The 22,393-nt window shown below is 34.6% G+C and overlaps 5 protein-coding genes across 11 annotated transcripts; 2 read left to right on the top strand and 3 right to left on the bottom strand.

Annotated features, from left to right (window-relative positions):
* The first annotated feature begins 114 nt into the window (after positions 1-114).
* l(3)72Ab (U5 small nuclear ribonucleoprotein l(3)72Ab) lies at positions 115-7,352 on the top strand. The gene is made up of 5 exons (XM_003702473.3): positions 115-263; positions 470-633; positions 702-1,221; positions 1,294-1,868; positions 1,942-7,352. Exons 1-5 carry the CDS (start codon positions 219-221, stop codon positions 7,040-7,042), a joined length of 6,405 nt encoding a protein of 2,134 aa, XP_003702521.1. The 5' UTR covers positions 115-218; the 3' UTR covers positions 7,043-7,352.
* An 880-nt stretch (positions 7,353-8,232) lies between these two features.
* On the bottom strand, positions 8,233-11,592 carry LOC100879260 (uncharacterized). 3 transcript variants are annotated; one of them, XM_012283528.2, is made up of 6 exons: positions 10,852-11,592; positions 10,184-10,386; positions 9,492-9,529; positions 9,191-9,399; positions 8,627-9,085; positions 8,233-8,547 (listed from the first exon to the last, which is right to left on the bottom strand). In XM_012283528.2, the coding sequence occupies exons 4-6, from the start codon at positions 9,370-9,372 to the stop codon at positions 8,250-8,252; spliced, it is 939 nt and encodes a 312-aa protein (XP_012138918.1). In that variant the 5' UTR covers positions 9,373-9,399; positions 9,492-9,529; positions 10,184-10,386; positions 10,852-11,592; the 3' UTR covers positions 8,233-8,249. The 3 variants fall into 3 exon arrangements, with proteins under 3 accessions (XP_012138918.1, XP_012138916.1, XP_012138917.1); XM_012283526.2 differs by having other exon boundaries at positions 9,191-9,529; XM_012283527.2 differs by having other exon boundaries at positions 9,492-10,386.
* Positions 11,593-11,734: 142 nt separating this feature from the next.
* Positions 11,735-13,478, bottom strand: LOC100882838 (uncharacterized). The gene is made up of 2 exons (XM_012283524.2): positions 13,394-13,478; positions 11,735-12,847 (listed from the first exon to the last, which is right to left on the bottom strand). The coding sequence occupies exons 1-2, from the start codon at positions 13,469-13,471 to the stop codon at positions 11,813-11,815; spliced, it is 1,113 nt and encodes a 370-aa protein (XP_012138914.2). The 5' UTR covers positions 13,472-13,478; the 3' UTR covers positions 11,735-11,812.
* Positions 13,479-14,786: 1,308 nt separating this feature from the next.
* ecd (ecdysoneless cell cycle regulator) lies at positions 14,787-17,099 on the top strand. The gene is made up of 5 exons (XM_003702475.3): positions 14,787-15,121; positions 15,188-15,681; positions 15,756-16,251; positions 16,355-16,553; positions 16,625-17,099. Exons 1-5 carry the CDS (start codon positions 14,881-14,883, stop codon positions 17,043-17,045), a joined length of 1,851 nt encoding a protein of 616 aa, XP_003702523.2. The 5' UTR covers positions 14,787-14,880; the 3' UTR covers positions 17,046-17,099.
* Positions 17,100-17,584: 485 nt separating this feature from the next.
* On the bottom strand, positions 17,585-20,143 carry LOC100882950 (tether containing UBX domain for GLUT4). 5 transcript variants are annotated; one of them, XM_012283531.2, is made up of 9 exons: positions 19,991-20,143; positions 19,744-19,886; positions 19,619-19,674; positions 19,296-19,545; positions 18,973-19,161; positions 18,742-18,906; positions 18,315-18,672; positions 17,924-18,089; positions 17,585-17,843 (listed from the first exon to the last, which is right to left on the bottom strand). In XM_012283531.2, the coding sequence occupies exons 2-9, from the start codon at positions 19,825-19,827 to the stop codon at positions 17,771-17,773; spliced, it is 1,341 nt and encodes a 446-aa protein (XP_012138921.2). In that variant the 5' UTR covers positions 19,828-19,886; positions 19,991-20,143; the 3' UTR covers positions 17,585-17,770. The 5 variants fall into 5 exon arrangements, with proteins under 5 accessions (XP_012138921.2, XP_012138920.2, XP_012138923.2 ...); XM_012283530.2 differs by having other exon boundaries at positions 19,985-20,143; XM_012283533.2 differs by having other exon boundaries at positions 19,744-19,841; positions 19,991-20,142.
* Positions 20,144-22,393: the final 2,250 nt, after the last annotated feature.

Consider the following 22,393-nt stretch of genomic DNA (forward strand, 5'->3'; position numbering starts at 1 on the left):
GGTTAGATAGAAAGTAGCAGTACTTATCGACAACCCTATCTGTTTTACCCGTTTATCTTTTACCAATTGTCAATAATTGTGGTACAACATAGTAGTTATCTATTTAATCGTAATTACTATGGTAATTGAACTTTGTCAGAGGGAGGTAACTGGATGTTAGCAGTGACTACAACCTATGGTCACTGCCGCCATAAAGTGCTACGAAATAAGAGGCGAGAATGGCGGACGCTGCAGCGAGGCAACTGCAATACGAATATAAAGCTGTTAGTATATTTATTAATTAATCTAATAATATTACAATAGATTACAAAACATTTTGTGTTTGTAATTTTACTATTACTTTACATAAATCTATTTCAATTGCAAAACGATTCAATATGAAATATAGGTTATATTTATGTAAATATTGAGAGTATAAATAATGTTACACTTCTTTAATTACATTTTTGTAATTAATTTATGATTCCAGAACTCCAATCTCGTTTTACAAGCTGACGTACGTTTAATAGAAAGACGTAGCAGAGATGAAGCTACCGGTGAGGTTATGTCCCTTGTTGGGAAACTTGATGGAACACGAATGGGTGATAGAGCACAACGTACTAAACCGGGAAAAGCGGAAGAACGAAAAGTCAAGTAAGTACTTACCATATTTCCTTTTATCTCAATAGAATACGAACTTCATTTTTTTTAATTTTCATTAGGCGTCAGAAACGAGACGAGGCACAATATGACTTTGCCCGAATGAAGGGTGCAACACTTCTTTCAGAAGGTGTAGATGAAATGGTTGGGATTGTTTATCGTCCTAAAACTCAGGAAACAAGGCAGACTTATGAAGTGTTACTAAGTTTTATTCAGGAAGCATTAGGGGATCAACCAAGAGATATTCTTTGTGGTGCAGCTGATGAAGTATTAGCAGTATTAAAAAATGATCGTCTTAAAGAGAAAGAAAAGAAGAAAGAAACAGAACTATTATTGGGTACATTAGCAGAAGAAAGATTTGCACTATTAGTTAATCTTGGGAAGAAAATCACAGATTTTGGAAGCGATGAAAAGGGCACCACAAATGAAGAGAATATTGATGAAACATATGGAATTAATGTACAGTTTGAAGAAAGTAGTGAGGAAGATGACGAAGATGTTTATGGAGAAGTTAGAGAAAATGATGATGAGGGTGATGAAGGTGAAGAAGCTAATGATGACAGAGCTATACATGCTGAAAATGTAAGCATACAATATATATATTTTTATCTCAAAATGTAAAATTTTCGTACAACAATTAATTTTATATTTCAGTTAGGTGGTGCAGAAGAAATGAAAAAGGAAAAACCATTGCACCCTTTAGACATAGATGCATATTGGTTACAAAGAAGATTGAGCCGCATCTACGACGATGCGATGATTTCACAAGCAAGAGCTGCTGAAGTATTAGCGGTCTTGAAAGATGCCGGAGATGACCGTGACTGTGAAAATCAATTAGTACTTTTATTGGGTTATGATTGTTTCGATTTTATCAAACAACTAAAGAAATATAGACATACAATTGCATATTGTACTATGTTGGCATCTTCACAATCTGAATCTGAGCGTCAAAAAATTCGAAATAAAATGAACGATGATCCTGTATTAGCAAAAATTTTACGACAGTTGGATACAGGAAAAGGCGACGATGATGCCGATGAAACAATGGAAGCGAGAGCTCAACGCAAAAGAAGAGAAGAAAATGAAGATACTGGAGGTCCGGGAGGTCAGGTGCAGGGTACGAGAAATTTAATAGATTTGGAAGACCTGATATTTGCACAAGGCAGTCATTTTATGGCAAACAAACGGTGTCAATTACCTGACGGAAGTTTTAGGAAACAGCGAAAGGGGTATGTATTATATATATGTCTATACTTATTTATTAAATGTTATAAAAATGAATATTGTTATATCTTTCTACAGATACGAAGAAGTCCATGTCCCTGCATTAAAACCAAAACCATTCGCAGAAAATGAAAAGCTTCATCCAATTGATCAGTTACCAAAATATGTGCAGCCAGCTTTTGAAGGCTTCAAAACGTTAAATCGAATTCAGAGTCGTTTACATCAAGCTGCTTTAGAAAGCGACGAAAATTTGCTGTTGTGTGCACCAACCGGTGCTGGTAAAACCAATGTTGCGCTTTTATGTATGATGCGCGAGATTGGAAAACATATAAACGCAGATGGAACAATTAACGCTGATGAATTCAAAATAATTTACGTCGCACCTATGCGTTCTTTGGTACAAGAAATGGTTGGAAATTTCAGTAAGAGGTTATCTACATATAATTTAACTGTGTCCGAATTAACTGGTGACCATCAGCTAACAAGAGAACAAATAGCTGCAACTCAGGTTATTGTGTGCACTCCTGAAAAATGGGATATCATAACACGAAAAGGAGGCGAGAAAACCTTTACTTCGTTGGTAAGATTGATTATCATTGATGAAATCCATTTGTTACATGACGAGAGAGGTCCTGTTTTAGAAGCGTTAGTTGCGAGAACGATCAGAAATATTGAGACAACACAGGAAGACGTAAGGTTGATAGGTCTTTCTGCTACATTACCAAATTATCAAGATGTTGCCACATTTTTACGCATAAAACCAGAGACAGGCTTATTTTATTTTGACAACAGCTTTAGGCCTGTGGCTTTGGAGCAACAATATATTGGTGTAACAGAAAAGAAAGCTTTAAAACGTTTCCAAGTGATGAATGAAATTGTCTATGAAAAAACTATGGAACATGCCGGGAGAAATCAAGTTCTGGTCTTTGTACATTCGCGTAAAGAAACTGGCAAAACGGCACGTGCTATCAGAGACATGTGTTTAGAAAAGGACACATTGGGACAATTTCTTAGAGAAGGATCTGCATCCATGGAAGTGTTAAGAACAGAAGCTGAGCAAGTTAAAAATCAAGAACTGAAAGATCTGCTACCTTATGGTTTCGCAATTCATCATGCTGGTATGACAAGGGTAGACAGAACACTGGTTGAAGATCTGTTTGCTGACAGGCATATACAAGTTTTGGTGTCCACAGCAACTCTAGCATGGGGTGTTAATTTACCTGCACACACAGTTATTATCAAAGGAACTCAGGTGTACAATCCAGAAAAAGGTAGATGGGTTGAACTAAGCGCTCTGGATGTACTACAAATGTTGGGCAGAGCTGGACGTCCGCAGTATGACACCAAAGGTGAAGGTATTCTCATTACAAATCACAGCGAATTGCAGTATTATTTGTCTCTTTTGAATCAACAGTTGCCTATCGAATCGCAGTTAATCAGTAAAATGTCAGACATGTTGAATGCAGAAATTGTACTGGGTACCATACAAAATATCAGAGATGCAGTCACCTGGTTAGGATACACTTATTTGTACATTCGAATGCTTCGGTGTCCGAATTTATATGGTATTAATCATGATAAATTGAAAGAAGATCCATTGCTTGAATTACATAGAGCAGATCTTATTCATTCTGCTGCGGTAGGATTGGATCGCAGTGGTTTAATCAAATATGACAGAAAATCTGGAAATTTCCAGGCTACCGAGTTAGGTCGGATAGCATCACATTATTACTGTACACATGACACTATGTCTATATATAATCAGCTCTTAAAACGAACTCTAAGCGAAATCGAATTATTCAGAGTATTTTCATTGTCTAGCGAATTTAAACACATAAATGTCAGGGAAGAAGAGAAACTGGAGTTGCAAAAACTGATGGAAAGAGTACCAATTCCAGTGAAAGAAAGCATAGAGGAACCGAGCGCAAAAGTCAATGTACTTTTGCAAGCATACATCTCTCAATTGAAACTGGAAGGATTCGCCCTCATGTCAGACATGGTATTCGTCACTCAATCTGCGTCGCGACTGATGAGAGCAATATTTGAAATTGTCTTGTTTCGTGGCTGGGCGCAATTGGCAGATAAATGTCTGTCTTTGTGTAAAATGATTGACCGCAGAATGTGGCAGTCAATGTCACCTCTCAGACAGTTCAGAAAGATGCCAGAAGAGATTGTGAAGAAGATAGAGAAGAAGAACTTTCCTTGGGAAAGATTATATGATTTAGGACCAAATGAAATTGGAGAGTTAATCAGAGTACCTAAGCTGGGCAAAACTATTCATAAATATATTCACCAGTTCCCCAAATTAGAATTATCAACTCATATTCAGCCAATTACACGGTCCACTTTAAGAGTTGAGTTAACCATCACACCTGATTTCCAGTGGGATGATAAAGTGCATGGTGCATCAGAAGCATTTTGGATTTTAGTGGAAGATGTGGATTCTGAAGTAATACTTCATCATGAATACTTTTTACTTAAAGCTAAATATGCAACAGATGAACATTTGATCAAGTTCTTTGTACCTGTATTTGAACCTCTGCCACCACAATATTTCCTGCGTGTTGTATCAAACAGGTGGATTGGAGCAGAAACCCAGTTACCTGTTAGTTTCCGACATTTGATTTTACCAGAGAAGAATTTACCACCAACTGAATTGCTCGATTTACAACCGCTTCCAATTACTGCTCTACGTAATTCCAAGTTTGAAAACATTTATGCAGACAAGTTTCCACAATTCAATCCGATTCAGACGCAAGTATTTAACGCAGTTTATAATTCAGACGACAATGTCTTTGTTGGAGCTCCCACTGGTTCTGGAAAAACAACTATTGCAGAATTTGCAGTGTTACGTTTGCTTACTCAGAATCCAGAGGGTAGATGTGTATATATGGTCAGTAAAGAAGCTTTAGCAGAGCTAATTTATGTCGACTGGTCTATAAAGTTTAATCAGCAATTAGGCAGAAAAGTGGTTCTCCTAACTGGTGAAACAGGAACGGATCTTAAACTACTTGCAAAAGGTCAAATTATAATTACAACTGCAGATAAATGGGATGTCCTGTCAAGAAGATGGAAACAAAGAAAAAATGTACAAAATATTCAACTGTTTATTGTTGATGAGTTGCAGTTAATTGGCGGTGAAGAGGGACCTGTGTTAGAAGTAGCATGTTCAAGAGCAAGGTATATTTCTTCACAACTAGACAAACCAACGAGGATCATTGCATTATCAGCTTCGCTTGCTGACGCAAAAGATGCTGCACAATGGTTAGGTGCACCCGCTGCAGCAACTTTCAACTTCCATCCATCTGTTAGGCCTGTACCATTAGAATTGCATGTGCAGGGAATAAACATTACCCACAATGCATCCAGATTGGCTGCTATGGCCAAACCAGTGTACAATGCAGTACTTAGATACGCATCTCATAAACCTGTTATTTGTTTTGTGCCCACTCGTCGTCAGGCCAGATTAACAGCTATAGATTTACTGACGTTCACAGCTGCAGAAGGACAACCTTCTCGGTTCTTCCACGCGGAAGAAGCTGACATTAAGCCGTTCTTGGATAGAATGACTGATAAAACTCTAAAAGAAACACTTTCACAAGGAGTGGCTTATCTTCATGAAGGATTATCCGCGGATGATCGTCGACTCGTTGAGCAACTCTTTGACAGTGGTGCAATACAAATAGCGGTTGCCACAAGAGACCTTTGTTGGGGTTTATCCATTACCTCACATCTTGTAATCGTTATGGATACTCAATGCTATAATGGGAAAACACATGCTTATGAAGATTATCCTATTACTGATGTGTTGCAAATGGTAGCACGTGCTAATCGTCCTCTGGAGGATGATGATGCTAAATGTGTTCTCCTTTGCCAGAGTTCAAAGAAAGATTTCTTCAAAAAGTTTTTGAACGAGCCTCTACCTGTGGAAAGTCACTTGGATCACAGGCTACACGACCATTTTAATGCAGAAATTGTGACTAAAACAATTGAGAATAAACAGGACGCTGTTGATTATCTCACGTGGACATTCTTATACAGGCGACTTACACAAAATCCTAATTATTATGGTTTGCAGGGAGTCACACACAGACATCTATCAGATCATTTGTCTGAATTGGTTGAGAGTACCTTGAGTGACCTGGAACAAGCGAAATGTGTTGCAGTGGAAGATGAGATGGATACTTTACCATTGAATCTTGGAATGATTGCAGCTTATTATTACATAAATTATGCAACTATTGAATTATTCAGCCTTTCTTTAAATAACAAAACCAAAATTAGAGGTTTATTAGAAATTATCTCAGCAGCAGCTGAATATGAAACTGTTCCAGTCCGGCAAAGGGAAGAGAACTTGTTGAGGAGCTTAGCAGCAAGACTTCCACATGCGCCTCAAGCTACAAGAATGGCTGATCCTCATGTGAAAGCACAACTTTTGTTACAGGCTCACTTATCCAGGATACAACTTGGTCCTGAACTTCAGAAAGATACAGAATTGGTATTGAGCAAAGCTATAAGACTGATACAAGCTTGTGTCGATGTTCTCAGTTCATCTGGTTGGTTAGCTCCTGCAGTAGCTGCTATGGAATTGGCACAGATGGTCACTCAAGCAATGTGGTCCAAAGACTCTTACCTGAAGCAGTTGCCACACTTCAGTGCTGAAACTATCAAACGTTGCACTGACAAAGGAGTGGAAACAGTATTTGATGTGATGGAATTAGAGGATGATGATAGGAATCGTCTCTTACAATTATCAGAAGCACAAATGGCAGATGTTGCCAAATTCTGTAACCGGTATCCGAATATAGAAATGTCATATGAAGTTCAAGACAAAGATAAGTTGCGCAGTGGTGGTGCAGTCAATGTTATTGTTCAACTTGAAAGAGAAGATGAAGTCACAGGTCCAGTGGTTGCACCATTCTTCCCACAGAAACGTGAAGAAGGGTGGTGGGTTGTCATCGGTGATCCAAAGACAAATTCCTTGTTGTCTATTAAGAGGTTAACATTGCAACAGAAAGCAAAGGTCAAACTTGATTTTGTAGCACCTGCCCCTGGTCAGCATTCCTATACTTTATACTTCATGAGTGATGCTTATTTGGGATGTGATCAGGAATACAAATTTACAATCAATGTAGGAGAGTATGAATCAGATGTCAGTTCAGGGTCAGAATCAGATTAAATTATCATTAAATAATATGTATATTTAATTGACTGTTCATAACCCCTCCATGATTCTTTCTTGTAAAATATTTTAAATAATATCCAAAGAATTGTTGGTAGTGGGTGACGACGTGTTTAGCTTTTATTAAAATAAAAGCATTAAATGCAAGAAAAATATTTTATTTAGATTATATAAATTAGAAAGAAATAGTTGTAAAAGATAGTTAATTCAATATCATTTTTTACATTTAATTTTTAATTTCCATATTGTAGCATTTAAGCACATGTAACAGTACATCATGAATAAAAAATTAATATTATTTAAATTACTAAGTCTGCTTTAATTCATTAGTGAAATTAGGGGAAGGAAAGGGTTAAGTCATCGTATTCCGAGTTTCAGACCTTTGAACTTTTATTTTGGAAGCTATTCATTCTTTTCTTTTAATCCAAAAGAATTGACCTATTATAATAATATTTTATATTTTAAAAATAGATTTTGTACTATTGAAAATTATAAACTAAGTTTGTGAATTCTTTCTTGAAGGCCATATAATTTTTAAATTTCAATAAATATGGCTATATTGTTTGAAACAAGTACGTCGATAGGATGTTTTTAAACCAACTTTGCATCAAGCTGATTTAAATATTTCTTTTACACAGGTTGAAGTAGAAGAAGTTAAAAACATCACAGATAAAATTATGTGTATAATTAGTTTTTATGAAACTCTTATAGGCAAACAATGATAGAAACTGTTATATATTGTATATTAAAACTATTTCTAAATTTGTTTTACAAAAAGCTAACAAATTTTTTATTCAGGAACGGTTTAACTGGATGTTGATTTTCATTACTGTCGAAATAAGAGATTTTCGACAGTCTCGTATAACTTAGGCTTTCCTTCGTCGAAGGTTAGTTAAGAAGAAGGAATGTCACACCACTCGCCTTATCCACATTTTTTATCTACAGGAACAGGTGTTATGTTAGCATATGTACTCTCCCTTGATCCTTCTTCATATTTTTAATTCTCTCTAGTTATCTTGCATTTTCCCTAGGCATCTCCTTAGGTTCGTGGAAGACTCCTTCCTCTTTCCACTTCTGCATCGGTGCATTACCGGATCTATGTTGCGATAGAGTCAACATTTACTCAAATCTGATAATGGACGGTTAAATATAAACGTAGCGAAACGGTTAATGAATATTACTTATAATTATTCTTTTATATAATTTATTCTACGCTGTCAACAACAGCAGTATCATCAAGAGTATGTAACCAATTAAAAATCATCATATTTCTTTCATATTTTGATAATTGATTTCCTCGTTCTCTTTCGACATCTTTAATGGTCAACGCGTGATTACGTTCCTTTCGTCCTGGTAAAGTAGCTCCGGTAGTCGCTGTTGCTCCGGGGACCAATAAAGTAGTTCCAGAAGTTGTTTGTGCTGCACTTGCTACAACTTCTAATTGGTCTAAATTGAATTCGCTTTGAGAGAGTCGCTCTAAAGCACGATATGTTGTTAGTAACCTATAAACAATAGAAACAGTATTAATTTTCATCTTTGACATGATGCATAAAGGATATATCAGGTAACATTTCAACTAACCTTCGACGTATATAATTTTGGCGGACCTTTTTATTCACCGACCTGACAAAATCGGCCCCAGTAAACGGCACCGGAGGTGGCGGTGCGGGGGGTGGTTGTGGTACCGACCGAGACGTTGACGGTTGATTCTGTTCCTGGGCAGCACCTCCGTGAGGGCTAGGAAGCTGCGAGGTGTTGGCTACCGGCTCACCGATAGCGACCCATGTGCTACATGATCTTGAAGTATGGTCAAGTCGTGCGTGTTCCAAGAGCAATGTGTTTCTTTGAGCAGTGTCGAGGGCCAGGGCGGACATTGCTGAACGCAGCGCATTTGGACCTGACGCGTCAGGACTTGGTAATTGAGATACATCGCTTGTGCTAAAACTTTTGCGCAGACCAAGTGCCGAAGAGAGCACCCCGCAACTTCTGATTAGTTCGTTCTCTTCTTCGAACCAGAGAATTTCAGGTATGTCTGCTGGCCTGTAAAGTGTAGATATTTTTACAATAATGTGATTTTGAGGGAAAATAGACGGTTAGGTCTTGAGTGTTAGTTAATAAATATTTTTTATTCTATTGAAATGTTACCTATTGGCTTGAATCTGACGTGAGTTTGGTTTCGGTGATGGACCACGCCCGGCGAGGTGTACGTCGGTGTACGATTTGAAAGTAACGAGTCTATTTACTCCTCGTAATTCACTCGCTATCGAGGATACGCTAAAAAGAGAGAGATCTGTTGTGACGCTCTCGTGACTCGGCGATCGCAACATTCGTGATGTCACTTGGAGGCCTGGGCACTGCGTATCGGTTAAGTTATTACAACACTGCGTAGAAGCGACCGACGGTATTGGCGATACCGGTTTTGTTTTGCCGTCAGACATTTTCGTACCTTTTCAATGCTTCAGTTATCTATGCTTTTCCCACAAACTATGAAAAATCGTACATTATCGTTTCCATTATTTTAGAATCACCATTACCTCAATGTGATAATTTGTATTTCAATATCAGCGAATCTTTCGTAACTTCCGGTTAACATTAGCGGAATCAGCTATTCTATCAGCTTGCAAATTAATACAACAGTTCATTACTAAAGTTCTTAACTTCTTTATTTCTTGTTTTTCGCTGATGCGAATCTTAATTAGCTACATCAAGACTACTTTAGCCAATATTGCTCTGCAGTTAAGGCGTCAAACATTTCAGAACATATAGAGTGTCTCAAATTCTCTGTACCAAAATAATCCTTTTACCACTCTACGATTTTTTCAGATGTAATAAGTCACAAATCGTAAACTGGTAATAAAATTTTTAATGTGTTTTGGTACAAAAAATCGACAACTTAACCCTACAAAGACGACAGAGAAGTTAGGGGTTGCTCGCAAAAAATTGTGTAACGTTTATAAAAATCTTAAAAAACACAAGACGTGAAAAAAGTTTGTTTTCTCCCCCAAAGTCTTTTGTAACTGTCCTTCTAGGGTTAAGAAATATCTACAATTTATTCATCACGTTCCAATTTCGAAAACATTAGTATTAACTAATTAAGTTCAGTTTACTTTGTAGAAAAGTCAGTAATCATGTGCTTACGCCTCATCTTGTTTATATCTCTTGATGGTTTCCTTTATTTCTTGAAGTTCAATGCCACTACCACGGGCATCAATTGTAATTGGTACAATAACCAATTACTTGAACAATATCTGATAATCATCGTATTCTGTTATGAGTCTTTTTGTATCTTAACACATTACACTATATCATTATTTATATCCTTTTGTTCCTCACCAATAATCCTGTAAAATAATTTGAATATTAAACTTTGTCGATGTACAGGGTGATTCATTTTAATCTTAACATTCTTTGGAAATTGTTTGATTTATATCAAGTAAAAGTCACCCTGTATAATTGTGCAGGTACATGACCCACATTAATATAGACACCGTGATATTTAAGGATTACTTATGTAATAATAAAGTAAATACAGTGGACTCTCGCTATATTGCCGGTAAGACCGTAATATTCTTTACGTTGACAATATACGTCATTTTCTTTGTAACAAAACTATAGTATTTTAAAAACAATAATTATGAAATAAAATAACATTTCAAAAGTGTTCATCTCCGGTCACTTCCCCGGTCTTCTAATTCCCAAAGTGTTAACGTTTCCTAATACTTTATGTATTAAAAATTATGGAATAAGTAGTTCTGCCAAGAGATGTCAATTATTTTGAAGCGTATATAATCTCCGCCGTATCTTACTTTGATATAAGACCGTGTTACAGCTCCGGATGTTGTTCCTTTTTCTCCCAGTTCTTTCCCTCCTTCCTGGATTTTTCAGGGGCAAATTTCAGCACTGAGGTACGTATGAATTCTACGAAAATGAAATCGCAGTTCAGAATAGCACAAACTGGTCCGAAACGAAAGAAGATCGAACAATGATTACTTCCCCTGGACTATGGTCGACGGTCATGTCGAGGTCGCATACTGCACAGGCGTCGATCGATACGAACAAGAAAAGTTACCCTTGCGGCTTGCCAAGGGATACAGGATACACGATGCTTTCTTATCAATTTTCTGTTAATCTTGTTACATTTTCATTAGCTGTTGTCAGGCCATTTAAAAAGTCCTCACGTATTTCTCATAAACTTGCAATCAACGTGTTTATTGTAATCCGAGCCTTCTCAACGTTACCTTGTTCCTGCGTCGATATTCTATAAATATTCTACAAATTGTATTCTAAGCGGTTAAAATTTTTAACAGGAAAAAATTAATGAACTATGATGATGAGCATGCTCTTTGAGGAGACGCACGTATTTTTTTTTTATATTTTAAACAATACATGTTACATTTTTTCCTGTTGTATTATTCCCTTTGCATAAGGACACGGATGAGGAGAAAGCCTACTATTTGCTTTTGACTAATTTTGAAAACTTTCAAATTGCTAACTCTCAAAATTCCCAAACCTTGAAGTCCCTAAATGTATTTTATTATATCCGCTGCTATAGAAAGTATTTTAAACAATAATTGAACTATCGAGCTCACATTTATCGAACGGTTATAAGGGTTATACCCGTCTACTCGTGTGTAAGCATTCTAATACTGACTGTACCTTTCATCCTTTCACTATACATTTCTCTTCCACTTCGTAAACAAGTGCATTTTATTTCAATTGATGTTATTGTTATCTACATTATCCTCTTACAAAAAAAATGCTTAACAATTAATTAGATCTAATTCGAGGAATGTAAAACAGCTTCCTACGATCAACAATGTCCTCCAACGAGTTCAAATCCGGAAGAATAGATGGTAGTTCAAAATGGACACTTGGCCATGTGGTTTGAGCTGCTTCTTTTATGGAAGACCATTCCTTATGGTGTGGAGTGTAGTACGACTCTGTTGAGGTCGGCAGTTTTGGATAATATGGATCATCTTCTAGCTCGCTAGGCACCAAAGGTTTTAAAGATAACGTCAGAGCATATACAGGCAATTCTGTTGTGGTCACTGACTTTGAGGTAGTCTCTGGTCTTGTAGTGGTTGTAATGATAGAAATTGGGGCGTTCTTTTGTATAGACTTCAGAGTTTCTAAATAGGGATAATTTCTATGATTCGTGAAAGAAAAATTTGTGGCGTTTTTAATTGTTTGATCGTTCTTTCCACCATCTTGGTTTCGTGCATTCACGCTAGGAGGTTGTAACTTCATAAAATTGTATGTAGCATCGTTTGTTTTGCGATTTAAATAATTCTGATTATTTCGGTCTTTCTCATTTAATTTATCCCAGCTGTTGAAAGTTTGCTTCACAGCAAAATTATTTTTAAATGATCCACCATTTTGACTATTATTTACGAGAGACGCACGCTGCGGTGCAGTGAAATTCCTTGTATTGTATGCAACTTTTGTTCTATTAAAATTATTAGAAGATTCCTTAGTACTGAAGGAAAATCCATATCGCATTTTATTTGTTTTTGGCGACTGCGTTACGCGAAATACAAACTGATTTTTGTTCACCGATGAATTCCTGCTCTTATCTTCAATGTACTTTGAATTGTAAGTATATTCGTTGCAGCGGACGAGATGTGCATGATCGCATATCAAGGCATCCTGTCGAAACGCGGTCTCCTCTGGACAATGATATGTGAATTTATTTCCATATTCATCACAGGTGTGGTATATTTTACAGCTAGCACCAGTGTCAGCATAAAAACCAGCAGTTTTGTTTATACATGAAAAATCTGTCTTCACAGAAATTACGGTATTCTGTAAAATATAAAACGTATATAAATTAAAAATAATTAAGGGTTGAGTTAAGGGGAGACGAATATAGATAGATAACATTTACGACCACGCTATATTTGGACGACGACTATACCGTTAACACTTCCCTCTTGTCCTTTTACCAATATCGGATAATTCATATACCTTGCATAAAAGTTTCCAAAGTTATACATTCTCAAATTAAAAAATTTTTTAATTCCGTTACAAATTAAAATTTATAACCACGCTATTATTGTTAACGTGGCTTCCCTTTCTCCGCTTCCTTACACACATAACTACATATGTATATTTGTACTGTGATGTGCATTTACATAATAAGACGTCACTTTCTTCGTGTATCGTAACGGTAACTTTACGATTTCATATATATTACATTTTTTAATAAAAAAAAGTGCAACGATTAATAAAATATTACTGTAAAACTAATCTTGAAATGAATTATATTATATCAATTCAGTTTTTAATATAAGAAGCAATGTCTTCGGTTATCTCATACTTTGTAAAAGACGTGTATCTTTCTATACTTACAGAAATCTCGGACTGGATATGAGAAATAAAAATGACACACTGGAGAACAATTCCCAAAATGTAGTTTAAATATCTCATTATGACAATTCAACTGAAATCCAAACATATTTTTTCATTAACGAAGTTAAAAATGACCGATACTGATTATACTTATAAGTTGTTTAACACTAACCTGAAAGTGAAAAGGACGTGTTTAGAATGTACTCTCAACCCATGGTATTTCTTTTGTGCCCACGATCCCTCTTTCTCTTTTTCTTCTCTGTATGCAATCCTTTTATATGTGTGCAGTATACATCGGACGCTCCCGCGTTATTTCATCCATTATATCAGTATGATGTCATGTGTTACTAAGTTATTGCAAAAAAAGTCTCATGTATAATAATTTATAAATTAAGAAACACACACATCGATTCTTAGAGAAGATACAAGTTAATGCTTAAAATAGTAAATCTTAAATGATGTAATAAATTGAAATCTACTTCAAAAATATTACTTGTATGTAAGTTTAACGTACAGTTTACCCGGGCCAATTTAAATGTGTACCAAAAAGAGCATTCGAAACTTAACGTACAGCGCGTTTCGTGCAACAGCTCTGTTTGTAATAATCGAGAAATATTTCTTACGTAATTTAAACAATTTCCTTAGGCAAACCAAATGGAAATGTTCTGTCATAGATGTAACTGTTTAATTTTCTTTTTTATAAACCTAAGATAAAAAAGTTATTTAGGTGGTCCATTTTATGCGAAACACTCTATACACCTGGTTTCACAGAAGATCATACTTTTTGAACGACAAATTTTCGTTCATACTGCGCAGGTTGGCTTTGATTGGTTCTAACAATAACCGTAACCATGGATACCATGCATGCGCATTTGCAAAGTTCGTGGTTGCGTGCATTATATCCGGTGGCCCTCAGTTTAGTATGTCAGTACCTATGTACCGATGCTGTTAAAAGAGGGGTGTATTTTTCTTCCTCGTCCACGGTGTATATGACTATGAATTAAAGAACAAAAGCATCACAAAATGGTGGGAAACCTACTGAACCAGTCGAGATGCGCCGAAATAAGAACGTTCTTTCATGACAATAACTACAATGCGTAAACTAGGTTAAACAAGAGATTATTATCTGGTGGTGGATGACTCCACCTGACTCCACCTCTTCACATCGTTTCGAACTGAGTGAAGTTTAGCGTGTTTATATACAAACGTATATGAATTCCAACTGCATGTGAGTGCAGTATAACAAACGCATAAAAATCGTTATAACTTGTGCTTTAGAGAGCAGTAAATACATCTGTATTACAGTTATTAATTCAGAGAATATAAATATTAATGAACAGAATATTGTGAAAAAAGATCTCATTAATCGTTACAAATGTTTATGAACATTATATTTTTACATATTATGATATAAAATATTGAACACAATTATAATTGTGGAAGTTTCAAAGATATTTTTATGTAATAATACTTGAAAAGATATAAAGATGTCTAAACCTAAGGAAGATGATATTCTTGAGTGTTTTCTGTATCCAAAGATATGTTACACAAAACCTCCAGAAACTGTAACAGAAGAAATGCTGTTGCAAGAAATTGAAAAGTTTAATGAAGCAATTGCACCGTATGTTAAAGATTATATTTGGCACAGCAGTGAATTAATTTTTCGTCCTCGAACAAAACAGGCCTTATTATTAGAAAAACTTGTTGAGGGTTCAGTGTCTTTGGAAGGTAAATCACACATGTTTGGAAATTTGTGAATATAATGATTATACATTGATCTTTCTTTTGTTACAGAATTTAATATACTGCCTCATATTTATGTATGCTTACATTTTGATGAAGATATAAGCGATGAGTGGTTTACAGTATTTCTAATATTTAAACTTACACAAACTTTTGGTGGGTTAATAGCTAAAGTAATTGATTCTGATGGAGAATTTCTTTTAATTGAAGCTGCGAATGTTTTACCACCATGGGCTAATCCTGAAACATGTGATAACCATGTGTTCATTTCTAATGGAGAATTACATATTGTTCGTGAAAAGCACAAAACACTGTTCAATTTATTAAATAATATACAAGAAAAACCATATCTTTCCAAAGCTTCTGATAAAGTACAGGATGTTTTGAGAAAAAGAATCAATATTTATCCTGATGAAATCAAGAAAAGACATCATAAAGCCAGAGTGTTTCTACCAGAGAAAGCAGTTTTAATACTTCGTCAAGAACCAAGATTTGTAGCACTAGCCATTAGAAGAATTTGTCACTCCGATCCATTTGAAAGAAAAGTAAAAACTCAATATTATTCATGTCTAGGTACAATTAAAGTTTTGGTTAATTTAATAGTACATTTATGTTGCAGGTTTGTCGTGCTATGAAATATTTTCCTCCTGAACAACGTGTTATGGTTAATGTAAAAATGACCAAGTGTTTATATGCGATGGCAAGTCATTGTAGATATACAGGAGATCCCAGAACAGGCTGGAACCTGCCACCAGTAACTTCTCCAAAGTATAATGCTCACACACTTGGTATTAAGATAGCATGTGGGTTAGAAATGTTAGTTGCCCGTGCGAATGAAGAGCGTAGAAAAAGAGAAAAGAGAGTGGTCAATGATCCTGAAAAGCTAAAAGTAAACGAACATGCTTTGAACACGTATTTAACACGTTTAGAAAGTAGTGGTTATTTTAGAAACTTATTGAAAGATAGCCAAGAGTATAAAAAGTTTCAAAATGCAGCAAAAGAGTATTACTTAGAACATTTATGTAATGATGTTGTTAATGTTAATAATAAAAGTGATGCGGAGAAAGTTTTAGAAGCATGGGAAAATATACAATCTGTTGACATTGAATTGCATGGTAATATTTATTAATCAATATTTCATCATTCATTTTTATTAGTCTGTTTTATTAACTAATGTTTTATAAATTTGTTTTGAATTATCTTATACCTTGCATACAGCTCAAGATGAAAGTACATTGAGTCCTGCAGATAGTGACAGTTGGTTAAACATAGATCCAGTACAATTTGAATCATTCTTAAGTGAACAATGGACAAATGATAGAAATAAGAGATATGAACAAGAGTCGCTAAGTCTAAGAGAGAAAGTGCAAACATTTTTAAATCGATCTAGTGACATCGACGGTGTACAATTCTTAGAGTATGTTACATAAATTATTCTTCAAATATGTTAATTGTGATAATAAATAACATTTCTTATTCGTTCTGTAGAGATCGTTCAATGGATACTGATGTAATACACGATCCAGAAGATAATGGCAAAATAGAATTTGATGCAGACATATTTGATAGCACATTACGAGGTATATTAGATTTAGTTGTCCCCGAAAACGAGGGAGAATTTGAAGGAAGCTCGGAAGGATCCTTAGGTCAAGATGATGAGGATAAACGTGGTGAAATGGATAAATATATGCGATTATTAGATTTAGAATTACAATCAGAAATACAAAAGGATGAGAGCTTTGAAACAAATAAAAATTCTGATACCATAGAAGATAATTTGTTCCAAAGTATCAAAGAAGAAGCAGGAGGTTCAGGACCAACTGGAAATATAGTAGGTGGACCCGCACAACGATTTATGCATTTACAGTTACAATCGCCTACTACGGTACCTCCAGATTTACAAAGTTAATAATTTTACATTCATGTAGGAAAATTAAATGAAAATATAGGGTGTTTTAAAAAACTTGTATGTTATGAAAATTACAGATTTTTCATACCTGTACATCGAAATGTCATTTAGCATTTTAAATACCATTTTCATTTATTTTATTTACTCAATAATTGTTCACGGTCCTTAACAACGCATATATCGAATGGAACGTTTCGATTTTTAATCGCTTATGTCTCGATTTATTTTAACGTGTAAAATCTGTAGCGCTCACGATGTGTAACATTTTTGAAACACCCTGTACATTAATAATTGTTAATGAATTGAAATTCTTATTAATCAACTAATCACAAATATAATAAATATATGTGTAATATTTATTATGTTGAAAATAAGAAATTTAACATAAATAATAACTTTGTTGCGCATAAAAAGTGAAGTAAGATATAATGTAATACATTAAGAACTTAATTATTTTTCTCATAAGCAGTTGCACAGTACTTGATTAATTATATTTTATATTAATGTTGGAGTAAACTTGATAAAGTTCAATGTATATATACGATTAATTATATTTCAATGTTTATTTTATAAAGAATATTTAATTACAATATCAAATATAATATTACATAATCCCAATATTTTATAAATTACACGACTTTGTTAACAATCTTCAAAACTAACAAATTGGACACAATTATTTTGGTAGTTCGATTTATTCTGTCCACAATTCATTGGTACATTTATTATCCATGGGTATTATTATCTGTTTCTGTGTCTTTGCTTGATATTTCAACTTCTTGATTTATCATTGATGTTCTGTTAACATAATATAAAACATTTTGTAATAGTCTTACTATAGTAATAAGTATTCGAACAAATTATCAATTTTCAATTACCTAATTTCAGCTACCTGTCTTTCAACTTTCATAGGATCTGTAACTTTTTCTTTTACATCCGATTTAAGAGTTGACGGTCCAGAATAATAAACGTTAGCACAAGGAACTAAATTCTCGTTAATTAAAGATCTAGTAGGATCTAAAGTACGTTTGGGTGGAGTTGTAACTGTTAAATAATAACATGTTTAATGTTTCTTAAAAGTAACAATTCCTGTTCCAAGGAATATTTACACATCTAAAAATTACTACTTGAATATCTCGAAATCCATAAATTTTTATATTCATGTATTAAAAACAAAATAAATTTTAAATCCTGATGAAGAGAATTTTTGGAGATGTTCAAGTGGAAATAAAATATTTTGCACATTTGTTATATATATATGCTACTTACAAATTACAAAATCACTATTTGGATCAGTTAAATAACTTTTTACAAAATCTTTTATCATTTGTACAGTCTCCATTGGTTGAAATAAACCTTGAAGAGTAAACTGATCTGGAAAGTGTATGCGAATTATTGTATAACGATATTTATTTAATTGATCACGCACTCGTTTTTCTTGATCTAATTGTCGTTGAGCGTTCGTTAACAGAGGTGCTTCTTCCAATTCTTTTCTGTGACGTTTAACATCTCTCAATATTACTTTCGCATCATCGACTGTTAAATCGTAAAAATCATCTGGGAATTCATCTCTAGATATAGGTTGCATTGCAGCTTGATTGAATACTAAAGCATTTCTCTCACCCAGCTATAGCAGATAAAATTATATATATACTAAAAAATCTATGCTTACAAATACTGTATAAATATATCTTACAAATTCTACATCAGATAAATGTTTTATTTCCCGTTTGTGACATGCTTGGGGTAATGTTTCAGGGGCATCTTTTTTCACTGATACTAATGACTTATTTTCTTCTGTTTTAGGAACTTCATGTTTTTTGTCTGTCTTTATTATTGTTTCTGCTTTCCTTTCTATACTCTGAAAGCAAATTTCTAACTCTTCTGATGTCTATACTTCCTTTTTCACAGGAATTACAGAACTTACAGTTTTATTAGATGCCATTGTTTTATTGTCTGCACTAACATTTTCAGTACTTTTTAAAGACACTGATGGTGGGGGAACATCAACAGTCACCTTTTGAGGATTTCTGTGTATCAGTCGTAGTACAGCTTTACCACTATTTAACCCTAAGGATTTTAAAGTTGTTTTCTTTAAGGTATCAGTTCCATAAATCTGTGAGAATGATTATGAAGTTTGAGATATAGTAGAACATTTAAAGCACAATATGAAAGTATAAATAAAAGCTATTCACTCATATCAATCTATGTACATGCACATATATATTAGATCCTTGTTAACATCCATACCTCACGATGCATGTAAGTTAGAGCAACTTTTTCAAGATCTTCATCAAGCCCTACACGTTTTAAAACTTCATCTAATGTTACACTGGGCATACAATCAGCCATTAATCTCTCTCCATTTTCTAATTGTACACCTATTGTTACAGTAGAATTTAAACGTGTCTTTGTACAAGGTACCATTTCCAACTGTGCATTATTAGCTAGTCCCGTAAATCTTAATATTGCATTAGGATCTAATACTTTATTAAAATGTCTATAAATAAAATGTGATTGAGATTTAGTTTGGTATTAATCTTACATTAATTTGTGCTTGAAATAATATTTACTTCAAATCATAATCATCTACGTTGTACCCATGTTTTTGACAGACTTCTTCCAGTACCTACAAAATTGAATTTGATTTAATAATAACATAATTACTAAAACTTATATCAATTAATTAATTGCTTACTTGTAATATTGTACTGTTAGCAGTAACTTTAACATTTTGTCGCCGACCGTTGGGTGCAAGTACAATAACATTTTTATTAGCCATTTTTTCAATATTATCTATGAAGAATATTTAGCATATATTTATTACATGCATAAGTAACCCTAATAAAATTAAAAAAAAAATAACATATAAATAGAGACAATGACCGATGGAACACGTATTTAATAGTAATCAAAATGACGAATCGATTTTTATTTACACTAACTCTTGTTGTATAAATAGCCAAATGTTTATATGCAAAATTTGCTGGTACATGAATGTGCATGAACGTTTGAAAAACATGTATGCCACGGACCACATGTAGAATAGATCTTTCATGCCTCTGTTGCTTTGGCCACAGGGTCTCTAGAGACCCATTACCATTTTCGTGTCACATCTTATCATTTATTTCGTTAGTTACGCGATTCACTGATAGATGACGCTAGCGGTACCTTTTCAGTGAATTCCCGCGAAAATGTGTTTAGGCATGTAAGAATGATGCTTTCAGTGCTTTAATTAAATCTACATTACAAAGTTTCATGGGGTAAAGGTAATTGAGCGAGCGAGCAGAAGGCGAGCGAAGCTCTTATAATTGACTTTGCAACTTCTTTGTCCACGTTTTTCTTTTGCACCACCCAACCAATTCTCGTCAAATTTTGCATGCACATGCGTATGTACATCCAGATGAACATAGAAAAAAAAAAATTTTAATCGGACTTGCCACGAACGATAATCACCGAAAAACTGATCCTAAAAAGTGAGGGTCTGAACACGCATGTAAGGAAAATAAAAAAATGAATATTTCGGCACTTTGACGACGTAGTATGGTTCCTGAGGCATTTAGAAACAAATTTCTATTAGGGTTTGATGCGTTTTGATGCCTAATAAAGCCAGGAAATCAATTTTTGTCGAATTCGGTCGAAAACGGTACAGGTGGCGCCATCTAGCGGCGAGCGGAGGAACTACGAAAAACTAAAATCTCGATTTTCTCGAAAACTAGGGACTTTCCCGAAATTCTGAGATATACAAATTGTTCCTTATCGCCTACGGAATCGAACGAATCTAATTATAGCCCGCTAGGACCATTATTAAAGAAAATAGAAAAATAGCTCATTTCATGGACTAAAAAATTGGCGTCCATCTAGCGGCGAAAGTTGGAACTACAAAAATATAAAAATGCGATTTTCTCGAAAATTAGCGAACTTTGAGTACTTCCGAGGCTCTGAAAGTGTTATGTGATCGCATTAGAAGCAAGATAATGCAACAAAAGCTTCCTAAAGGCTTTAATAAAGAAAATAAAAAAAATGTCATTTTATGGAGAAAATTTGTGGCGCCATCTAGCGGCGAAACTGCGAACTAAATTGAAAAACCGTATGTCCGAACACGCGTTAAGAGGTCAAATAGAAATTGATTTTCTGGGCTTAATAGGCAAAAAAATGAATAACTTATTCAACGAAAATTGCTTTAAAATGTCTAAAGAAGCATACTACGTCGTCAAAGTTGCGAAATATTACTTTTTATATTTTTCCTTAACGCCTGTTCGGACATACGGTTTTTCAATTTAGTTCGCAGTTTTGCCGCTAGATGGCGCCACAAATTTTCTCCATAAAATGACATTTTTTAAAATTTTCTTTATTAAAGCCTTTAGGAAGCTTTTGTTACATTATTTTGCTTCTAATGCGATCACATAACACTTTCTGAGCCTCCGAAGTACTCAAAGTTCGCTAATTTTCGAGAAAATCGCATTTTTATATTTTTGTAGTTCCAACTTTCACCGCTAGATGGACGCCAATTTTTTAGTCCATGAAATGGGCTTTTTTTCTATTTTCCTTAATAATTGTCCTAGCAGGCTATAATCACATTCGTTCGATTCCGTAGGCGACAAGGAACAATTTGTATATCTCAGAATTTCGGAAAAGTCCCTAGTTTTCGAGAAAATCGAGATTTTCTATTTTTGTAGTTCCAACTTTCGCCGCTAGATGGACGCCAATTTTTTAGTCCATGAAATGGGTTATTTTTCTATTTTCCTTAATAATTGTCCTAGCAGGCTATAATTACATTCGTTCGATTCCGTAGGCGATAAGGAACAATTTGTATCTCTCAGAATTTCGGAAATGTCCCTAGTTTTCGAGAAAATCGAGATTTTATTTTTTCGTAGTTCCGCCGCTCGCCGCTAGATGGCGCCACCTGTACCGTTTTCGACCGAATTCGACAAAAATTCATTTCCTGGCTTTATTAGACATCAAAACACATCAAACCCTAATAGAAATTTGTTTCTAAATGCCTCAGGAACCATACTACGTCGTCAAAGTGCCAAAATATTCATTTTTTTTATTTTCCTTATATGCGTGTTCTGACCCTCACTTTTTAGGATCAGTTTTTCGGTGATTATTCGTTCGCTTGTCTTCGGCTCGCTCGCTCAATAAAATTCATACAAACTCCTTTTTTTATTAGAAATATATTTATTTATTGTACTTATGCATACATGTAATATCCTTGTGTGTGGTATGTAATGAAACAAGGTACAAAGAAAAAGTAGAGGAAACATAGCTGCTCGCATAAGGCAGAATTTAGTTAATGCTGTAAAAGAGAAGATTTGAATCAGTTGATTTGTAGTATATCAACAATA

The sequence above is a fragment of the Megachile rotundata genome, chromosome 16 (genome assembly GCF_050947335.1).
Source record: "Megachile rotundata isolate GNS110a chromosome 16, iyMegRotu1, whole genome shotgun sequence".
NCBI lineage: Eukaryota > Metazoa > Arthropoda > Insecta > Hymenoptera > Megachilidae > Megachile > Megachile rotundata.

Coding starts and splice junctions, on each gene's coding strand:
- LOC100882950 (XM_012283531.2), bottom strand. CDS start 19,827: ATGGCTAATAAAAATGTTATTGTACTTGCACCCAACGGTCGGCGACAA. Junction 18,673..18,741: donor ATTTATCTGATGTAGAATTT/GTAAGATATATT, acceptor TATCTGCTATAG/CTGGGTGAGAGAAATGCTTT. Junction 17,844..17,923: donor AGACAGGTAGCTGAAATTAG/GTAATTGAAAAT, acceptor TTATGTTAACAG/AACATCAATGATAAATCAAG.
- LOC100879260 (XM_012283526.2), bottom strand. CDS start 9,483: ATGTCTGACGGCAAAACAAAACCGGTATCGCCAATACCGTCGGTCGCT. Junction 9,086..9,190: donor CGTCAGATTCAAGCCAATAG/GTAACATTTCAA, acceptor TACACTTTACAG/GCCAGCAGACATACCTGAAA. Junction 8,548..8,626: donor CAAAATTATATACGTCGAAG/GTTAGTTGAAAT, acceptor TATTGTTTATAG/GTTACTAACAACATATCGTG.
- LOC100882838 (XM_012283524.2), bottom strand. CDS start 13,471: ATGAGATATTTAAACTACATTTTGGGAATTGTTCTCCAGTGTGTCATT. Junction 12,848..13,393: donor ATATCCAGTCCGAGATTTCT/GTAAGTATAGAA, acceptor TATATTTTACAG/AATACCGTAATTTCTGTGAA.
- ecd (XM_003702475.3), top strand. CDS start 14,881: ATGTCTAAACCTAAGGAAGATGATATTCTTGAGTGTTTTCTGTATCCA. Junction 15,122..15,187: donor GGGTTCAGTGTCTTTGGAAG/GTAAATCACACA, acceptor CTTTTGTTACAG/AATTTAATATACTGCCTCAT. Junction 16,252..16,354: donor TGTTGACATTGAATTGCATG/GTAATATTTATT, acceptor CCTTGCATACAG/CTCAAGATGAAAGTACATTG.